The 22,676-nt window shown below is 32.6% G+C and overlaps 1 protein-coding gene across 7 annotated transcripts in view; it reads left to right on the top strand.

Moving 5' to 3' along the window:
* Positions 1 to 14,925: 14,925 nt before the first annotated feature.
* The window catches only part of LOC143244882 (latrophilin Cirl-like), a 126,123-nt gene continuing 118,372 nt past the window's right edge, over positions 14,926 to 22,676 (top strand). For 5 of the 7 annotated variants that reach the window (XM_076490346.1, XM_076490341.1, XM_076490347.1 and 2 more), the window contains exon 1: positions 14,927 to 15,365. In XM_076490346.1, the coding sequence (XP_076346461.1) occupies positions 15,311 to 15,365 (55 nt within the window). In that variant the 5' untranslated portion in view covers positions 14,927 to 15,310. Of the gene's footprint in view, positions 15,381 to 22,676 lie in introns of all 7 variants that reach the window. The other 2 variants (XR_013025372.1, XM_076490345.1) reach the window with 2 other exon arrangements.

Raw genomic sequence — 22,676 nt, 5'->3', positions numbered from 1 at the left:
GATCATGGTTTTTAAAGAACAAACACGCATGCAGACTTAATGAATTCAACACTTTACTTTTTTATGTAGATTTCGTATTTATTGAGTAAGAAACTGATTCATGCGGTTTAAGTGTATACGAAATTTGTAAGAAAGACTTTTTACTTAAATTAAGATGGATGTTATTTTATCATGCATATTGTAAGAGCAAGCATTGAAAATTATAGAAGGCGTCTCTCTCTTTCAGCTAGAACTGTTTGTTATATAATAAATATCAACGTGCTATGCATTCTAACTACTGCAGGGTGTCTACAGTTCCTAATCTTCTTTAGATAACAACGTATAACACAACTTGTATATATGAGCTGAAGCAAAATATTCTTATTAAATAGAAAACCAACATCGCACATATTTATAAGCAATAAAAATTTATAAGGTTTTATAGAACAAACAAAGCAAAACAAAATAAAAAAAATTCGAACTTTTGCTCAGTCTTTTGGTACGAGATGTCATTAGGCAATATTGAAAAGTATATCGTACTAAACTGTTAAAGCTGACCAGGATGGCCACGTGGTTAAGGCACTCGACTCTTAATCTGAGAGTTGTGGGGTCGAACCCATCACTTCATAGATGCTAGTCCTTTTAGCCGTCGGGACGTTATAAGGTGACGGTCAATTCCACTTGATGCTTTTCATAATTCATTACGGCCCGGCATGGCTGGGTGGGTTAAGGCGTTTGACTCGTAATCTGAGGGTCGCGGGTTTTAATCGCCGTCGCACCAAACATGCTCGCTCTTTTAGCCGTGGGGGCATTATATTTTGACGGTCAATCCTACTATTCGTTGATAAAAGAGTAGCCCAAAAGTTGGCGGTGGGTGGTGATGACTAGTTGCCTTTCCTTTAGTTTTACACTACAAAATTAGGGACTGATAGCCCTCGTATATCCTTGCACGGATTTCAAAACAAACAAACACTTTTCAAACCGTTAGAAGTTCATTAGTAGTTTCGAAGTTTAAAGAATTTAAAGTGGTTTTAATCATTACAAATACGTTTCCGTAATTAAAGATTATGGATTTAAGCTTTTTCACGCTTACTCTAAGGGTTACATTGCTCTTTTTAAACAAAAAATACTTCCAAAGTTCACAAATGATTAAACGTACTTTAATTTCTGAGGTATTTTTTGGAATAACGCAATAACAAAACATTCAGAAAGAATTTTATGGGCACATGAATTATAAAGTAATTAAGAGAATCCTTGGGTTCAGGCATCGCCATCACTAATTTTGAGTTTCTAAAGGCAGCCAGCTAATAGCCATTACTATCATGCGGGCTTTATGCATCTGAATTCAATAATAGGATTGATTGCCACTCTTTTAACATACACAGCTGATGATAACATCGAGCATATTCAATAGAATCGCGTTGCAAAGGTCAGAACTTCTTATACACAGCTCAACACATTGAAATTAATTAAAATAATAACTGCAAGTTGTTATAAAGAAAATAACTGACAAATTATTTAATGGTACATATATTTTTGTACAAGAATGTAGCTACGGTTCGTGATCTTTAGAACAGCTCTATCTTAGCAACAGCTTGACCATTTTTTCTCTGTGGCTACCTATATTTCTAAACATGTCTAATGTGCCAGAAGTGTATTAAGACTAGCTGAATGATTATCCAGAAGTTATTCAGGTGTAAAAAAAAGACAAATAGAGCTACAAACATGTACGACATATTCTGCTTGGGGTGGAGGAGTATTCTGGGCACATTGTAATAAAAAAATCAGAAACATTTCTTAGAATTTTAAAATTTCATCGATAAAGTAATATACCTATATGATGTTAGAAGGTCGTTAATTTAAGTTATCTGCATATTATAAAGTTAACTATTTTAAGGAAAAATGTAATATACAGAAACCATAAACTTCTTTCTTGTTGCTTTCCTATCTGATACTAAGAAAATATGAGAGCTACATGTTCATTAGTGTACTTTTGTCAAAATTGCTTTGTGAGATATACTCTGATTCGTTAATATGTTCCTGCTCATCGCATAAAGATAGGAATGTCATTGCTTTATTAATATTAGTTTAGCATAAAAAAACAAAAACAACAACATAGTACAATTCAGTGCTGATACGAGAATGTCGTTTATAACTATAGACGACATCTTGGCTTGAAAGTCTAATTCTCAACTGCAAAGAAATCAAGAGTTACTTGGTGTTGTTAAATTGTGTTTTCCCCAGTTAAAAGTACCCGATATGAACAGTTCAAATGGTATGCGTGTGTAATACATAATATAAAAGCTCAAAAGTCACTTATCTGTGGAGCATTAAACAAGAAAAATGGAATAAGGATCATGGTTCTGGAATATCGACATTTGTGACGAGACATCACATTTTTATTGTGGAGAGAAAATATCACGAATAAGCGAACACTTTTTAAGCTTTATTAAAATTGCTGTCTCAAATTATTACTTTTTCTTCATAACGTTTTTTTTTTTGCCGTACCGGAGGATATTTGTTTCTAATAAAATAATATATTCACTCAATATTTAAAGTAAGAAATTATGTCAACCTTAATATTTAATTTTACGTACACCTTTTCTTAAAACAAATTTTATTCTATATTTGAACCAAGTAAGAACGCAGCTATCGTATTAATAAAATGCGCAAGTTTTTAGTATTTATACAGCAACTTACAAGGGACACTTCAAGTATGCCAATAAACACTTTTAATCAATACTGTTGGCAGCAACTTTCCAATTATACGATTCTTCTTACAATATTTAGTTAACGCTTACGTTGATAACATTATTCATACATTGATTTTCATCAACGCCGAATCGTCCATTTAGTTTTTAGATTATATATTATGCTAATATATTATTCAAAAAGAACTAGATGTTGTTACGGTTCCGTAAAAATGCAATTAATTAATAGCCTTTCTTTTTAAAAATTATGTTATTGATTTTACCTAAACATCGATCTACAATCTATAACAGACTTACCTTTTATCTATGATAAAAGTTGGATGCTAACTTGATTGATATTTAGTGCTTTTGATATCTCTCAGTTCCTGAGCATATGAATGTTATATTCAAAGATATTTTTTTGTTTTTCTCTTGTTAATGCTCTTTCTAGCGGGTGGAAAAGATACTCTGAAACAAAAAAATACTGTTACACTGTGCTATGCATATCTTTATAAACGTACTTCGAGCAGATACGCATACACACACACACATACATAAATTCCATATATGGTTTTTGTACGAGATGCTTCTACACATAGTAGCTCTAGGGAAAACAGTTCTATAAGAACAACAGTTTGTTCTATCGAAGAAAGCCTTGAGGCACTCAATTGTATTCCAACTGTCTAGAGTAATGATGGCTAATTATGAAGGTTATCGAAGGACTTCTTTTCTCTATCTGGCAGACCGAAAGACAAAGAGCCCCAAGCCAAGCTTCCAATTCCCGTAGGTACTAATCTAGGGTGAAAGCAGTCACTATACCATGCAGTCGAACTGAGTTATGGGCGCCGATCCATTCTTTGCAGCTTTTTCTTGCTGTGCAGGGGGTGAGAGAGAAGAAACTTAGGGCTACATTTGTTTTCTTTGGACCTCATTTACCTCCACAAAACACAGGAAAATGACAATACGTTGCTTTTTTAAATTTTCCCCAGAAATAAATATAGGCTTAGTATTAAAGAAAAGACTATTAATAATTAAAACTGAAACATTTTTTGCTTTGTATTGCAGGTAATATGATGAGTAATTGAAGTAATGTCAAGATTATTTTTGTCATTTTGCCAAACAAAATTATCAGGAAAATGTGATAATTATTCGCAATAAGCAAAAATTTTGTTTTGTTAGTTCCAGGAAACACTAAGCAGCAACGGATCTAGTTATAGGTTTTCAGAAGTGTTGCCTGAGAACAACATTATATTTAGTCATGATACGGGTCCAGAATGGCAAAGTGGTTAGAGCGCTCGACTCGCAAGCTGAGAGCCGCGGAATGCAATCTCCGTCATACTAAACATGTTCGTCCTTTCAGCTGTGGGGGCGTTATTATGTTGTGAACAGTCCCACGAATAAAAATAGCACAAGAGTTGGCGGTGGGTAATGAAGACTAAGTGCCTCCCCACTAGTCTTACACTGCTAAGTTAGAGACGGCTAGCACAAACAACTCTCGTGTAGCTTTGCGCGAAAATAAAAAACAAAAAAATCTATCGTGGATTTTTACTTAGGTAAGGCCATATTTCTTTCCCAGTTTATATATTTTATTTTACGATAATCGTGAATTATTCACCTTCCTGTTTCCAGACTCATATTTAGGTATCACTTTGAAACTAGGTGAATTGTGTAATCGTTTCAGAAAATCTTTTAATGATTCCTTTTTGAAGATTTATTTAGACTTGATTGACACAAGTAAAAATCAAACCTATGGAAATGACTTATTTAATGTACATTTTTGAAATACAGAAACAGTTACAAAATTTACTACTTTCTTAGGGATCTAAGTTTTAACTGAAATGCTGAATCCTTAGTAAATTAAAAATCAACCAACATTTCTAGAGTGTATTCCAGTTGCTCCTGGATCGGTGTGTTGATCCACAAGAAATCAAGAAGCTGAAATAGATTTTTTGATTCGTTTTTCTGGAAAGGAGAGTCTTTTACTTTGTAGCTCTATGCTCACAAAATATTCATGAATATAAAGAAACTCTTAGTCTTGAGAGGAATAAAATAATATATTTTTATAATTTACTTTGCTTTTTGCTTTTTTTGGTTCGAAGGTACACAATAGGCTATCTGCGCAAATCAGTCCTTAATTTTGATCTGATTTATACAGGGATAGAATTTAATAAATTATTGTATATCAGTAGTTGAATAAAGTTAATTGGTATCGCACAACGGTGAAATATATTACTAAGTGTCATTAAATTGCTAAATATTGTGGTAATAAACTGCCTTACTAACAAGGTTAATCATAATTAAAAAATAAAAGAAAAGAATATTAAATGAACAAAAATGCATGTGATAAACTTAAACTAATTTATGTTTGAGTTTCAATTTGTTTGAATTTCGCGCAAAGCTACTCGAGGGCTATCTGCGCTAGCCTTCCCTAATTTAGCAGTGTAAGACTAGTCATCATCACTTACCGACAACTCTTCGGCTACTCTTTCACCAACAAATAGTAGGATTGACCGTCACATTTATATCGCCCCCACAGCTGAATTTAATTTAATATTTAATTTTAATTCAGACTGTTTATTTTTAATTAGAATGGTATTTGAACTTTTATTTTACGAATTCTTTGTAAAATACAATGGAGTAACCTTTAAAGTCATGAAACATAAAATAATGAAAAAGAGAAAAAACAGAATTATTTAAGTATCGCAATATTTTCTTTTATAAACAGGGTTGAGTAATTTATATTACAACACTACTGAATACATATTCAGCCAAAATTAACTCACGGTGAAATAAAATGTATCAGAAATATATTTTTGCATGACATGACGCATATATAGTATAAAGCCATAAAAAAATGATGCCTTTTGGGAAGAGCATATAACAATTATTCCAGCGAAAAGTATTCATGCATTCAAATCATGAAGTTGTGTTTATATAAGGTATTTAAAATTTCCAGGATAAGAATATCTCTTGTACCTAAAGGCATTGGAAAGCAAATTAATTTAGATTAACTTAGGATACCAGTATCACCCATAAAGAGAACTCCAGCAAGAACTACTTCAGCCATGATAAGCAAAATTACGAGAATTCACGTATAGAAGTCGTAGATGTGTTAGGAACAAAAGCACGAAACATAATGAAGAAGGATATCAATCTAGGAACTAGGCTCATAAGGTTATGGTTCACCAAGATAAATATTCCAGTTACATCTACCATTCAACCATCGTATACTTCTAGCAGATGGAGAATTAAATGAATGCTAATTTTATTCTGTATAAAGACATACCATTCATTATCTGGACGCATAGTCTAAAGAATTATGTAATGATTGGACTGATGAAACAGGCACTGTGAACTTGTCGTCCTCATACACTAGGTGATTTATGGAAAGTCAAGCAGGAAGGAGTGGTGTGCTTCAGACATGAAAGTTTACGATAGATCCTGTTGCAAAAAATCTAGACACGGCCAGAGCATGACCAAGTGCTCACATAGAATGTAACGACATGGTGATTTTATAAGACTGTTTAAGTACCACTCTCAACTGTTTCTATATCAGACACCCTCCTCCCATTGGTGAAGCAGTAAATGTGAAGGCTTGAAACGCTAAAAGCTGTGTTGATATATTTGTGGTTGGAGTAGCACAAATCGCTTATCGTGTAGCTTTGTGCTTTAGAACAAAGAAACAAAGATTCGTAAGTAAAGTGTTTTCATGTAAATTTATATATATTTAATTAAGATGATTGTATTTTTTTTATTTGTGGTGAGATCTAAGATGGAGAAAGAAGATGATGGCTCATTTTTACTATTCAAGATCTTCAGATGTGGACAGGTTATAAACATCCTGTGAAATTTCATCAACTTAAGTGTATCTGACACAAAGCCAAATCTATACAGTGATATACTCTTGATATAATCTTATAGTCTTACGCACAATTTTATTTGCGAATATTGAAAGTTGCAAGATGAATAAACTAGACTTTTATTAAAACAAGAATTCTAATGTCCTACTACCTAAATTTAATGATGGTTTTTCTGGAATGTATATTCCAGATTGTCTGCGCTGTGTAACCTTTTTCTTTTTGGTTATTAATTTTTATCTTACAATGTATGCTTTTAAAATATCAAATTTAATTAATTTTAAATAGAACAATTAAAAACACTTATATGTAAAATACATATTTTTTTCCATCGGCAATGAAACAAACTCCGTCTACAGATCGTCTTGTGACTAGTTTTATTAGTATAAAGATGGTGTGCAAAAAGTATTTAAGAAATATTAGTGACGAGGGCTCATTTAATGTGATGAACCTGTGAGTAGAGTAAAGTTTGCATCGATATTGTTTTAGAGGTCTCTATGTTGGTAAAAGTATATTAGCAATAAATTCCATTGCTTGAAGGTTCTCGTATCTTGAATTATACTATTTATGAAAGTATACTGTCCTTAAAGTTTACTGCTTGCAAGGAGTACGCGTTTCAATATAATTTTTTTTATGAAACTACCTTGTTATTACAGTGTACACCCGCAGCTCGTGTCTAGAGATGGCTCTGCTTACGAAGGATGTATTCATTCACGATGCTAGAAAAAACATGTAAGTTAAAAAATGAATACATATCAGTAAAAAACAAAAACAAACAAAATCTGACAGCTAAATGGCTTTTCAAAGATGGACCTTTCGAAAGAGCTCGGAGGATATAATCAATTACGTATACTCTTTATAAGAAGCTTTCATCAGAAATGTATGTACTAATGGGTTGATATAATCCCTTATATTTGCTGTTTATAAGAGGCTTATGGCATATTAATAAAGTTTCATAGAAAATGAGTTGGAATGCGATCAACGCCTCATATAATAATGTTAAAGCACATTTAACAGACAATATTTTGGATATATAACTTAATAATCTACGCAGCATTAACTGAGAATATTAATAGCCTACTGTGAATAACAATTTGTATAGTTATTGCTTTACAGAGAAAGTCTGATTTACTGATAAAGTAGAGTACATAGAGTGTTTATTATTGTAAATGAGAAAGTTTTTACAGTATCCATTATCTCTAGCAAAAGTATTATTAACGAGTTGTAATAAACAGTTGGTGTGAACCATACAATTAATTTTGTACTTGTCGATAAAAAATAGTTTAAAAATGAGAGTAAGACAAATTCTAATTGGAGTTTATTTTGGGAGACTGTGTTCACATTGCATATGTAACTAAATCTTGGTCCATGAATTGCTAATCCCCAAAAACGACTTTTTGCTTTTTCTTCAAGAACATACCAATAAACAATGGCGAGCAATAAAACTATGTTTCTAAACTATAGATTTAATTAGTTTCTAAGATTTGGATTGTCATGTAAGTAAATCAACACAATGTTTTACGATCTTCTCACAACAGAAGCCTGTCTGAAAAATGCTTGAAAATGTGGTTTTAAATGTGCGAAGAACTATGGAGGTTTTTCTCGGTCCATACTGAAGACCAAAATAATAGCCGTTAACTGTTAGGGTGATCAAAGTAACTAAGCAACAAGCTTTTGCAAAAGTCTGCCAGTAGCGACTAAATGTTTATATAGAGCTTAGTGGATGACATTTATGGCCTCTTCTATTACATATTGTAAAACCTAGTGACTGGTAAGAGCTTACCTCGTAATCAAAACTATTAGGAAGGCAGGAGAAAGAGGGTAGTTATAATTGTCAATGAAAACTGGTATAAAGTTGAAAAGTGGGGACCATACTGCTCTATAAAACGTAGTTCCTGTAAGGTGTAAGTTTTGTTTTTGAATTTTGCGCAAAGCTACACGAGGGCTATCTGCGCTAGCCGTCCCTAATTTAGCAGTGTAATTCTAGACAGAAGGCAGCTAGTCATCAATACCCACAGCAAACTCTTGGGCTACTCTTTTACGAAAAAATAGTGAGATTGACTGTACATTATAACGCCCCCACGGCTGAAAGGGCGAGAATGTTTGGTGTGACGGGAGTTCGAAACCGCAACCCTTACGTTACGTACGAGTCGAATGCCTGAACCACCTGACCATGCCGGGCCCTATAAGATAAGAAAAAAAAAGATAAAAATGTCAACCTTTAAAAGCCAATGACCACGAAACCAGTTACGTAAAATCAACATAGCACTGTCAAAAAATCAAAGAAAAGCACATTTATATAATATTGAAGAAAAGCATTAAAATTTTAGACATTAATAAAATAATATATTTTTATTTTCTTTACATAAAATTAGGTATATTTGACATATATTACACTGTACTCCAAAATGAAAATTGCATTTGACCTAAAATGTAACATTATATTTTGATACACATGAATGGAATAATCAGAACAAAGCGAAAATGATGTACTAGAACGCTATCATGAACATAAAGATAATAGATTTGACTGTACTTTCTAAGAAACAAATCAGAAAAAAGGGCATGCTTAATGACTGAGTACTTAATGTTTTGTTTGTTTATTTTTATTTAAGCACAAAGCTTCACAATAGACTATATGTGTTCTACCCACAATTGATCTCGAAACGCGGTGTTTAGCGTTGTAAGTCTGCAGACGTACCACTGTACAACTGGGAGGCGAGTACTTAATATTCGTGTAGTATTAACTATCTAACTTACAGATGTTCAGAGTTTTTCGTGACGTTGTCATAATAAAATGATCTGTCATCCAAGTGTTTTTCTATTTTTAAGATCTAAAAAAAACTTCTCAGTTTCATGTTTACCACCTAAACAATTAGCCTATTTGGTTTAAATAAAACGAAATTTCGTTTAAAACCTGAGTTTGCAAAAGTTAGAGTCAAACTCTGCAAAAGTTTGATCGTTTCATATAGGATGTTGTTGTTTTGAATTAAGCACAAAGCTACACAACGGATATCGAAACCCGGTTTTTAGCGTTGTAAGTCCACAAACATACCGCTAAGCCACTGGAAGCTTCATATAGGAAATATTTATGTTGAGTTTAATCTTCCAGGTGCTAAAGCAGTATTTTGAAGCGTTGGTTGCGCGTAACATACGAACCGCGCCAACTGTTTCTTACAAACTTAACAAGAAAACTAATACTCTGAGTACTTTTATACTGACAAAAAATATACATTTTTTAATGAAATATAATTGCGCCTGTTTGAGAGAACGATGTAATATGCATAAGAATAAAAAACTTTGTAAACAAAGGCCTCGTGAAGAGTACAATATTTTTATTAATTTTTTTCATTTGGTTATTATATATGAATATTTGGAAAAATGAACTGTACTTTATATTCTCTAATCACCTTATCTGAACGTTTTGTAAAACTTTAAATATTTCATCTATAAAAGGCACGCACGAAGAGAAACAATCAAGTAAGAGTACAGCTCTTATTTTCTTTTGTTGGTTGTGGTAATTTCTTTCTTGTAGAATTGAGGTTTAATCGAAAATTAGCAAAACCGGATAATAAATTGGACAATACAATCAGAGGAAAAGATTAAAAAATCATGTTTGGTAGAACTGTGTGTTCTATTAATAACAATTAACAGGTTGAGAAACTTTTACCACATTCAAGTCTAGGTCAGATGGAGCGGTTAGCCAAATATAATATAAGTACATAAAAGGTAGGATCATTGAAAAGACTTCATCAGACAGCGATTGGTTGCAATGGCTTCTAGAAGGTCAGGGACTACAATGGAACAATGTGAATAGCGTTGATAAACAGAACGTGGAGAGGCCTGTGACGTGGTTGATGATTTATGTTTAACAGAGAAAGCTGCATTGAAAAGCATTCAGATTTTAAGGGTGTAGTGAGTGGGGAAAAAGTTAATAATGAATGAAGTTTGGCGCTTTCTGCAGAGAAATGAGCCTAAACGGATCGGATTGGGAAGTGCTAAAATACTTGCATATAGGTTTGTTAGTGCAGCTAGGTATGAAATTTTACATATATATATATATTTCAACAAATAAAAGTGTTTAGACTAGGGAGAGATACAAGTCTTTCAGCTGAGCGGTTTGATCACACTCCGACACGCGTTAGACTTATCACATACAACAAATTTAACACGTTTGCATTACACACTTAGCATAACAGATCCGTTTTAGGTTTAAAGACGCACTTTATTGTCAAAATAAGATGTTGGCATACAATACAGAGTTACCAGATTTATTCCAGCGATTGTCCAACGTTTATCCTGATTAACAGAAAATGACATATCCAGTGACGAGTACTTAATAATCAAATATTGTTAAATATCTAATTGATCTGCATGATTTTTATCATAATGTAATTTATTTTTGAAGTTATATAAGAATCTCTCATTTATTCACAGATTTGAACTGATAATATAAACAACCAGCTGTGGGATTTGAATAAAACCTGAATTTGAAAGAATTAATGCCAAATCTGAAACAAATTCTGGTTCATTTGATACAGGATATGTTTTTGTTGAATGTAATTTTCCAGATACTAAAGAAGACTGTTGAAAATATTGTTTATGAGTGGGTAACATATTAAAAACTCTAACCGTCTAATGTAAATTTAATGAAAAAAGTCAGTACACTGAGAAAAGCAGAAAAAGAAACAAAAAATTTCCAAACTAATTATATAGTTTTGAGCTATAATTCTAACTTAGTTGTATTTTATGCTGTAAATATTTCCAGAATTGTCAGACACGAGACATGATTTTCAAACAGTTATCCCTGTCTCTTTTACATTGTTAATTACACTTATTCTATGAGAAAAAAAACGTGAAAGCCCTATATACTAATGTTTTCGACGAAGTTACTAGCCTTATCCATTTTAAAGGAAATACAACTTTTCGCTGGGATCATAAGTCAAGAGGCAACCGAAAAGACGAGAAAGTTTTTGATGCATTTCTAGCTATAGAAAAGATATTAAATATTAATTCACTTTTGTACCGGTTATAACAAAGACATAGATGTTAAACGTAAGAGGCTTTAGGAAATACTAGTCATCTTTGGTATTGATTACGAATGAAGAAGAAATGATGAGGGTAAGTTGTGCGTGTCGTATATTTTGGTTTGTAACTGTAATATTCTGTTGTTTATCAGGATTAGAGATAGGAGCAATGAAAACAAAATTTTGCTCAAATTCGAGTTTGAAATTAGTTGCAACATCAAAGATTCACAGAAAAGAATCATCAAATAAATATTATCTACTGTTTTTTACCACGTGTAAAATTTTACTTATTAGAAGAGTTTGTACAACCATTAATAATGATATCTCTTAGGTATAAACTGAATATAAAGGATGTAGTTCCAATTGAGAATAAAACATCTATCTTTTTTGTGCCAATAGAAATATAAACATTTGGTGTGTATTCTGAAGCGAAATCTTTAAGTAATAAAACGAAGATTTTTTATTTCATTACGTGTTCGTAACAGTGTTTCATATAGATAAACAGATCTTTGTATATGTGTCTACATATAGCTTTAATGCAAAACTTGCATTTCAACCAAAAGAAATCGTGCATGTCCATAAACAAAGGATATCTTCTTGACCTTATAAAACTTTGTTGATTCACGCTCTCTGTACAACAAAATAGATATTTGGATTCAGTAGTATGACACAGGTCACAAACAATACCTTTAAAGACATTCACTAATAATATTTTTGTTTTATTTCCTAACACTCGTTTGATTAGTTTAATACAATATTAGAGAACATTACGCAGCTGTAGTAGTTTATTGTTCAGCGTGCTTTTGTGCTTAATACTTTGTTGTTTCTTTAGAATAATCTTTAAACACCCATCCAATAAAAAGCAATGTCTTAAGAGGAATTTGTCTACACGTTATCGATACCTTTTTATTTTTTTTTACCGTACGTGTGTAAGTAGTGTGCATGCATTTGTGTTAAACAATTTTGTTTCTCAAAAATTTATTAATTAATTAATAAATACAACTTTCAAAATAGGTACCTTATCTTAGAAACCCTAGACAACACCACTTTAACAGAGAGTTAGGTGAAGTTGTCAATAAGAAGTAAATATAGAGTTGTATGATCATTATTATCATTAGGTGTTCAAAGTCAATGGAGATGAATTTGGGTTTATGTAAGACAGATAAAACTGAGAACGGCGTTTTAAATATTACAACAACAACAGCTTATCAACGAAAATGCAAGTATGCAGACGAAACATGTTCGAAAGAAACCATAAAAGGGTCATGTTTGGAAGACAAGAAATAATTGGAAGGGTTGCCCATAGGGAGACATTTTAAATTATCCTCTGTATGATGATGAATCGTGATTAATTACAAGTTATGTGAAATACATGCATGTAATATGCAAGTTTTTCAAACTTATCTTTGGATAATATGCACAGATTCATTACTAATGCACATAATTAGAGGGACGGTTAATTATCGGAGTAATTTTTTTTTTAGAACGAACAGGATCACAGCTGTTCCATTTTCAAGTCAATAAACAGGTGCAAAATCTTCAAGAAAACGTTGACTATGAAAGGGGATAAATAACATGTTAAGAAATTCAATCCGTTTCTCCTTTTCTTGTTGAATATATGCTAATATCGTGATTTTACAGGAAATGATTTTAAGTTATAATAAGTCATTTGTGACAGCTTAATAATAGAGTAATCTCACATCGTTACGTTCTTTTTTATTTTATAAAAAAACAAAGATGTTCGAGATATTTTTGATGAAGAATGATTAACACTGACTGATAATATAAAGTATGGCCTGAATTTTCTTGTGGATATTGTGATAAGAGCTACTGTTATTTTTCCTTTTGTAAAAGTGTTTATTTCGTTTGCTTAAGGACAACTATTATTAAACTTTGTGCTAATTGTTGTATCGTATACATAGTTTACTAAGTATTTGAAACAACTGATTTGTTTTACATTTCTGCTGATGTTTACGTCCTCAAATAGGTCAGCGGTACGCTTACAGATTAATAGCATTTAAATCTGAGGTTTTATTCAACACAGTGGATAGAGTGTAAATAGTTCGTTGTACACCTTTGCACTAAGTAAATATACACTGTAATTTTCCCTTATCATTTTTTTGGATTTAAAACCTGGAAAACTTTAACATTCCACCATTTATATAGTGTGTTACGTATTATAATTTATCTCGGATGAGTCTCGTATATGTAATCTAAAATCGAAATCAAAGATCCTTACCACGATGAGCAAATTAATTCTGAGTTGATATTGTCATACACCTCGCTTAAGCTAGTTAGATCGGTTGGCTCTACAATGGTTACAAGTTCACTTCTTATCGAGGAAGAAATTTAATATTCTCTTAGAAATATTACCGTTCGAAGTAATTCATTTAAGTTGAATGAATGGCAATTTTTGAAATCTATACAAGTTCCTGGTTCAGTTCTGTAGTTTTCCGATTAATAGGCGTTAATCACAATTATAGCTTCCGAGACCTATAGCAAACTGACCGTAGATGAACAATAATAATAATCTTCTATTTATCTCTTAGTACCTCGGTTTTTATGTACCAGTCATGTGAGACACTAGAACATTGACCAGAGTTCGCTCGTAATAATACTGTCAATCACTAATATTACATACACATCTAGTACATTGTTGATTTTTAAGCTCTAGAACGTTCTACAAATTTAGAGAACAGGCAGGTCTTGTACAATACACAATCAAGAATATACTTCACATAAAAGAGAAAACTATATAGAAACAAGCATAGACAGTAGAATAAATTGAAAACGGTAAATGCGTTACAAGTAGAACTATTTGAATATTATGTACTCCCACAGGATCCCCAAAAGTGTAATATTTCCAGAATTAATAAAACGAAAATCAAGAGTAACAAATACTTTTATTTTTTGCTTTTCGAGCAACATATGTTATACTTTGTTTAAACCTTCATAGTGCATAATTCTTCTCCTGAATCACTGCACACATTGGTTTCACTCACGTCTCGAAAGTACAAATCACAACGTTAAGCGCCCTTATCTAACACCATTTTCGTACTTATTGACTGACTGACAGTCAACACACTTCTGCACAGTGGTGCGAGTGTTTAAAACAAATGACATCTGTATGCTACCTTTCTGTAAAATTAGGTTTTCATATTCGAATTGTTTTGTTTTCGTTTTAAATTAAACTTTTTAAGAGCAAATACCATTAACTTCACGAAAACTTGATCGATTATAACGCGTTTTGTGTATATTTCGTAACAGATGGCGCTATAATCTAAATAAAACAGCTCAGAGTTTTACAACCAATGAGCTAACGCGCGTGGGTAAACGGCCAAGAATTGCTGACGAGCAGTCGGCATTGTAAAAAGCTGTCTGCTGCACGAGGTGGACGCCCAGTTTGTGTGTTGGTTACTCAGTGAAAGCAACAAATTCTGCTTATTGTAGAGAACAAATACTTGCTATAATTCCTGAAGAGAAGATCGAATCCATATAGTTTAAATACGCAATCAGTATTAGAGCTACAGCGATATAGATATTTTAATATATTACATCGTTCTATTTAAAGAAATGAACTAACATTGAAGAAACAAGCTGTTAACGTTTATCTCTATTATATCCACGTTGTTCGAAATAAATACTGCATTTTAAGTGTACATCCTAGAGACGAATTAGTAAGAAACAGAAGAGTGTAATAGATCCTACTTGAAGACGATCAAATTTCCAAGAAATTCATAAATTCGCACGTGAATAAATGGTTTCTGAGCTACAGTCAGCTTTAAAAACTTCCTTAGTGAGAAGGGCTCAACGTGAGTATTTAAAATGTATGAATTTTTTGTAGCTATGAACTGAGGCAGATGTTCCTACAAATAAACTCAGTGATTATTATGTATTCTAGTGACAACATGTAGTTATTTCCTAAACACAACTTGATTTTAGGTAGCAATAAGAACACGTCTTAAATCTGTAAGTACATCGATGTGAATTTGTAAATCCAATCAATTCGGAGATTAATTTATACATAGAAACTCATCTTTATATGATTTTATGTCTAGCAAAATATTCGTAATATTTATAAAGTAATATACTTCGATTCAGACCAAAGTTTATCTAATTTGCTTACACCAATTTGAATCTGTATAATCATTAAAATGTTAAGATATCCAACTTTTTTGTAATTAGGAGGGCTTCGTTGGGTATAAAATTGGCTACAAATTCACATGTACTTATGTGTTAATTTGATTTTCATGAAACTGGATACATATATTTCTGCTTTATCTGTCCAGGGAATAGAATTAAATATTATAATATTTATATATAATTCAGTTTGATAACTGTGCTACTTATATGTGTATTTATATATATTTAGTATGACTTGATTTAAGGATTTCTAGATGTGGTTTATGTTAAAAATAAAATTATCATCAATATTTAATGAAAATTATGCACCTAGAACAGCAAGTTGTTTTCTTTTACGTCAGGAAAAATGTCATTTATGTATGTATTAATATCAAAAAAACACTTTTATTTTAGTTAAAATTTTAATAACTTAATCTTCCTTCTCTTTATAATAATGTTGTTAGACAAAGAGTTAGAATGTTCAGGTGGCAAACTGTGTGTGTGAATCAGCCTGGATCAGTAATTTGAAAAAAAAAGCAAACAAAGAAGACAGTATTTTCACTTACCAATAATAAGGTCAGGGCTGTTTACTCCACTGACTTGAGTGAAATAGTATAACAAAGGACAAAGGTGAAAATGCACGATGTTTCAATAATTTGTGGTAAGAAACATTGCTAAAAACAGCTTTCCCTATTTTTCCTTACTGTTCATTTCTTTGACTTTTGGAATTTCAGGAAAAATCTGCCCTATCAAAAGGTAAATGAATAATTTTGTATCTATTTCTACGCTAAAACGTATGTAAGAAAATACAAACAATTTATATAGTTATGGATTATTAATGGCGATCACTGTTCAAGCAACTGATAATAATATTGTTACCTGTTCTAAAAAATCTTACTATTTTTTCAGCATCAATTATAAAACAGACAACATATATTGTTGTAATCTAAGTACAGGAGTGCAATAGCGCATTGCAGTTACGTTTCAGTGACAACTGAAAGAATAGAATGTTGTACATTTAATAATTATTAAGGAAGATTTGCATTTCTCTTACTTTCTTCACAATTTAAGCCTGTATTTATATTTTTCAGATCTAAACTAACCTGGAGATGCCATCTGCTGGTAAATCAGCACATTTTTAAAATTTTAAGAAAATATGATTGTGTTTGTACGGTACGCTTCCATAGTCCTCTAAATTCAGGCAGAGAGAAGCATAAAATAAAGCTTTTCTGTTTTCATGACAATATGTGTAATATTTTGTGGTGAAAGTAAGTCAGTTGAAAAGCTTGAACCAAATTTTTAGATTTACTGTATAAAGCAATAAAGTCATAGTACATATCAATGAATGCTTTAGGAAAAAAATCGAATTTATACAACACATTTCAGGAAGAGTAATAAGTGTTTTTAAGCGAGTGCTTTTTTCGCTTTGTACAACACTACGTTTAAACTATACAGTGCTTTAAATGAAGAAATACAGTAGTATAAACATGTATACTACAACACGATAAAAAGTTATGAGAGAAATTGATAATTCAAGCATGTAAGCGTACCTCATGTGTGCTTGAACTACACTTAGAAGAGAAATTCCTATAAATCAGGTACAGCTCTTTATAATTCTGTACTACTGACCAGAGGAATTGAGGCTAGCTAATAACATGCATTTACTGCTACAAGGGCGTTGTTCAACTTTTCGAGCTGAATAACTGAACTGATGTTCACTTTTTAACGCAATTAAAAGTGCAGATTTTGGAGGCTTCGATCCACAGCTCAACTTGCTAATCACAGTATACATACACAACACTCAGACTTAGAAAAAAAACTCGTGGATTTTAATTTTTCATCCATTATTTTGATTAATCACATATCATACATATACACATAAGAAATTAGGTTAATTTATATTAAAAAGGTTTATTGATGAAAGCTTGAAATAAAAACAAACGAAAGGCGGCTAATAGAAAATCCAAAAGTTTCTAAACATGCGTTTAATTTTGATTCTTGTTTGTTGTTTATTTTTTAAAGACTTTGAAGTAATTACGGTTTCCTGGACAACAACACTCATTCCTTTTTTTAATGATGACCATTTTTTTCCACGCAAATTGTAAGGTTGTAGTCTTTTTCCAGATTGTAAAAAAAGGTTTCGGCACGACTGAATCGTCTGGTCCAATATATTTGATGCTGAACTTTACGTCCGAAAATATAAACTGATTTTGAATAATCTAGTTGACGTTAAAACTATCAGTCAGTCTGTTAAATACGTTACAAGTTCATTCATGTATAGCTGATGTGGTGCACATTTTATCAGTGTGACTTACAATGTAACTTTCATTTTTAAAACGGATGCGCGGTGTTGCACTGTAAATCTCTGCACTCTACATTGAACACCCATCAGTTTGAACGTAATATTTTACCATACTACATACAGATTTCCATCTTGTATACTGATATATTTTTTCTCTTCTTTATTATTTTCCTATCGGTTTCATAACTTTTCTCAGATAACTCCTCAGTATGTAATTATAGACGGAATATGTAATAAAAACATACAGTTACCATTTTTCAACCCAACATATATAACTCGAGGCCTTCTGAAGTCGGAAACCAATAGGAAATAATAAAGAATAAAAAAATAAAAGAGTTAATTACAATGGTGTATCAGTATTCGATATTTTACATAAATATTATATAAAAAAATCTACATTGTACTGAATTGACTTAAAACAGGAAACAAAAATGTCTATTTAATCATGCGCACTTGTGGTTCAGTGGTAAGTATGTGGTATTATACCGTTAAAAATCGGGTTTCCGTACCCGCGATGGAAAGAACACAGCCATTGTGTAGCTTTGTGCAGAAAAAAAACAAACTATTCTTTCAGAAATACCACTACGTAAATTCGTGAACTTTATTCATCTACGTGTTTGTCACTTACTCATGGTCTGAGAGGAAACGTCCTGGGAAAAAGTAGCTTTTGACCCAAGAATGAGTAATCTGGATATTAAATTGTAGCAGATAATATTACATATACAAGCTGTGGTAGAACTGTAGGGTTAAAGTGTTCTTATCCACTATTAGATAATTCTCTCTTTCAGCTATGTAAATTTCCCAGATGGAAGAATGTGTTATCCATGCACAACGTGTGATGTATGCAGGCTGTTTTAATGTGTAGTGAAATACATAAGGAACACTCAGGGGACGTTTGTTGTGTCGATGAACATGAGCGCTTCCTTTTTCAAAAAAAAAAAAAAAGAAAAAAGATATTAAATCAAAATCATGTAAAAAGAACAAATAGAAACAGCATATTAAAAAGGCTCTTAATTATATCCGTGCATTTCGATTAGTGTCTGAGCCACAGAACAATGACTTAATAGAATTATGAGCTGATAAGCTACCGCTTTGTTTTCATATTGACATTAGATTTTTATGAGATTAATTTGGTACGCTTGGAAACTTATCTCCTTAATTATGTTTATCGTTATTATAGGGTTGGTAGTTGATATTATATTCTTAACCTCTGAGCTCCTCGGTTAATGATTTCTGTTTACACAAACACATGTATATTCGCACTTAACAGAATTTAAATACTCATTCAAAGAAATCACCATCTAAAGGTTATGAAAACAAAAACAGATTTTCGTATACTTTCATACAGGCTAGACTACTCGTTGAGCTTATTTAACATCCAGCTACATTTGATTTACAAAAAAAATAGAGTTTACATTTTCAATACTTAGAACTTTAGCCTAAGATACTTATGTCAAAATAAACTACCTGTTTGATTTCAAAGTTTGTGCGCACTTGGATATAAAATTTGATCCTGTCCTGTGCTGTAACGTTATTTCTTCTAGAAAGTAGAAAATATAACGATTTTGTCAAACCCATGACTTTTAAAACCAATATCAATAATTATCTACATTGTGCCGAAAAAAAAAGTTTGTCAGAATCGTCAAATTATAAGAAAAATATTATTTTGTAGGAATGTCAACTCAGTATTAAAAATAAAATGTTTTGCTTTTGTGCTTATTAGTTGTGATCTGCGCATGACGCCGATATGTTTCTGTTTATACTACTGTGAGAGTTATAGGTTGATTATATTTATACTGAACATACTTAAAAACTTGGCCTGGCATGGCCAAGGGGTTAAGGCGCTTGCGGGTTCGCATTCCTGTTCCACCAATCATGCTCGCCTTTTCAGTCATGGGGGAGTCATGAAGTCACGATCAATTTCTATTATTCGTACGTAAAAAGAATAGCCCAAAAATTTACGGTAAATGGTAAGGAATAACTGCCTTCTCTCTACTATTTTGCTGCTAAATTAGGGACTGCTATTGCAGGTAGCCCTCGTGTAGCTTTGCGCGAAAATAAAACAACCCAACCCCAAAACCTCCTATTTTTGTGATAAATAATTTCAGACAATTACAGACTCGTTTTTGCTGTACATAAGACAATTGCATAATATGGGCTTGTGAAATATTGATACGATTAGGTAAAAATTATTGATGACCACGAAGATACACAATCCATAAATGAATTCATACTTATGTTTTAAAATATGTCTTATGAAGTTCACACTTCTTGTTAGATCGTTATACAAAATCAGTTACATTATTATTTACAATGCTATTTCTTCGCTGTGATCTGTAGTCTTCAGAGTTTATTCTTAATTTGGTTTGATGAGAGTGTATCCGATTGTCTTTAATTTATCTATGAAGATTGTTATGACTCACTGTTAGAAGACTGTAAAATAATAAAATTATTGTGATAAACTGGATATTTAAGTTGCCTCTGAATAACAGGTTATGTTTCAGCATAAACTTTTAGACAGGTTAAGCATACTAGGTCTGAGAAGTTAATATAACTTCAACTGCTTGTTAAGTAAAGAGAGGACGATGTTTCGGCTTTTATACTGAGGCCTTCTTCAGCAGAAACATTGTCTTCTTTTCATTCAATAGGCTGTTGTTGTCCATCAAAGTTCTCAAATCCATTAATACAAAATATTTAGCGTCGCACAGCCGCTCATAGAATGACTTTGAATTTTTTGGTGTTTTTTTTCAAGTACAATCTTTTAGTGATTTCCTGATCGATTTGAATCTAATTACAGTTTTGAACTCAGGAGGTCAAATCCTTTGGATTGATGATTTGACCACGCTCAAGGTCTCATGGATTAATTTCTTTAATCCTGCTTAAAATAATTTAAGGATAGGCTAATAGAGAACATCATGAGTGATAAAATCGAGTTGTGTATATGCAAGGTTGGCGCTTGTTATCACACTAACGCACCAAAGTACAGCTAATAATAATAAAAGAGGTTTCATAGATTAATTTGGTCTAACCTAGCTTAGAATAATTTTAAGTGCCGAATCTATTAATGATTCTCTCTTTTTTTATTTTACGTATAAGCATAATGCTTCTCTTTTACTCTTTTGTATAGATTTTGCTCTTAATAGCAACCTCATAATATTCTTTCATATGTTGATAATCCACGCTTTGGCAAAATTAGTTATTTGTATATATAATACATGTTATATATAACATGTTAGAGCTTTTTGCTTTCTGTTTTAAGAAATTTAAGTGCAACTGCCTTCCCACAGCTGGCTATAGCGAGTGAAAGGCAGTAGAAGCTTATTACCCTTATTTGATTTTCCATGACGGCTGATTAGTTTAACATCAGCGTCTGGATTTTGTCTTATAGATGAGATATTCTCAACGTATATGTGTGATATTAACACAAACATTATCCACTGTGACAATACAAGGTCTGTTCAAAAAATACGCGGACTGTTTGAATTGCGCGGCTCCAGTTGGTTCCAGGGGAATCCGCTTGGTGTCGCTAGGTTTGCACAGATCAGCTGGTTACGACGCCATTTCCCGATTGCAGATATCTTCATTTGTGTATTAGCTACGCGGTTTTATGTGAAGTGCGATTTTTTCGTTTGGCGGATTTCAGAATGAATGACCTGAAGGAGCAACGACTTGCTGTGAAAATTTGTGTTAAACTTGGAAAATCTGCGACTGAAACTTTTGCTATGCTTAACACGGTTTACGGTGATGTTGTTATGAAGCGTACGGCATGTTTCAAGTGGCATGAACGTTTTAAGGATGGTCGACAGTCCATTAAAGATGATGAGCGTCCTGGACGTCCTTCCACGTCAACTGACGACCCACACGTCGACAAAATCAACACCCTGGTGCGGGCAAATCGACGTCTGACTGTCAGGGAGCTTGCTGAAGAGTGTGGGATATCAATTGGATCTTGTTACGAGATTTTGACCGAAAAATTGAAGATGCACCGTGTTGCTGCGAAATTCAGCCCTCATAACTCGTGAGTTTTTGGCCAAACACTCGATCACTGTTCTTCCCCACCCCCCTACTCACCTGACCTTGCTCCTTGCGATTTTTTCTTGTTCCCTAAACTCAAAAGACCCTTGAAAGGAAGAAGATTTGAGACGATCCCCGAGATTAAGGCAAATGCGACGAAGGAGCTGGAGGACATTACAAAAGAAGCGTACCAGGACTGTTTCAACAAGTGGAAACACCGTTGGGATAAGTGTGTGCGTTGGGCAGGAGAGTACTTTGAAGGGGTTCCAGACCTGTAACTTCTAAATAAAGTACATTTTGTTTTATGACGTCAGCCCGCGTATTTTTTTAACAGCCCTCGTACGTTGATACCTGGACCGATAACGGTAATGCAATATTTTATTAAAGTTTTAAAACCAATTCCAGCCGTCTCAATACAATAGAACAATAGTAGGTTATTGTAGTTAAACCATTATTAGTGCATTGTTGTTTAACCTTTGCATAATTTGTTAAAAAGAGGTTTTTGTGTATGTAATTTTTTATTGAGATTTGGTGACATGGATAGATGTCAGAGGCAGTTATACTTAGAGCATAGGCCCACAACATCAAAGATAGGAAAGTGCGTTGATCGCGTGGAACATTATGATTAGCACAGAGAAAACGCGCCGCAGTTTTAGCGGCTTGACTATACGGTAAATTCTCAACT

Source organism: Tachypleus tridentatus, chromosome 2 (assembly GCF_004210375.1).
Source record: "Tachypleus tridentatus isolate NWPU-2018 chromosome 2, ASM421037v1, whole genome shotgun sequence".
NCBI lineage: Eukaryota > Metazoa > Arthropoda > Merostomata > Xiphosura > Limulidae > Tachypleus > Tachypleus tridentatus.
The sequence above is the reverse complement of the archived record's forward strand: the minus strand, read 5'-3'. Positions and strand labels throughout refer to the sequence as shown.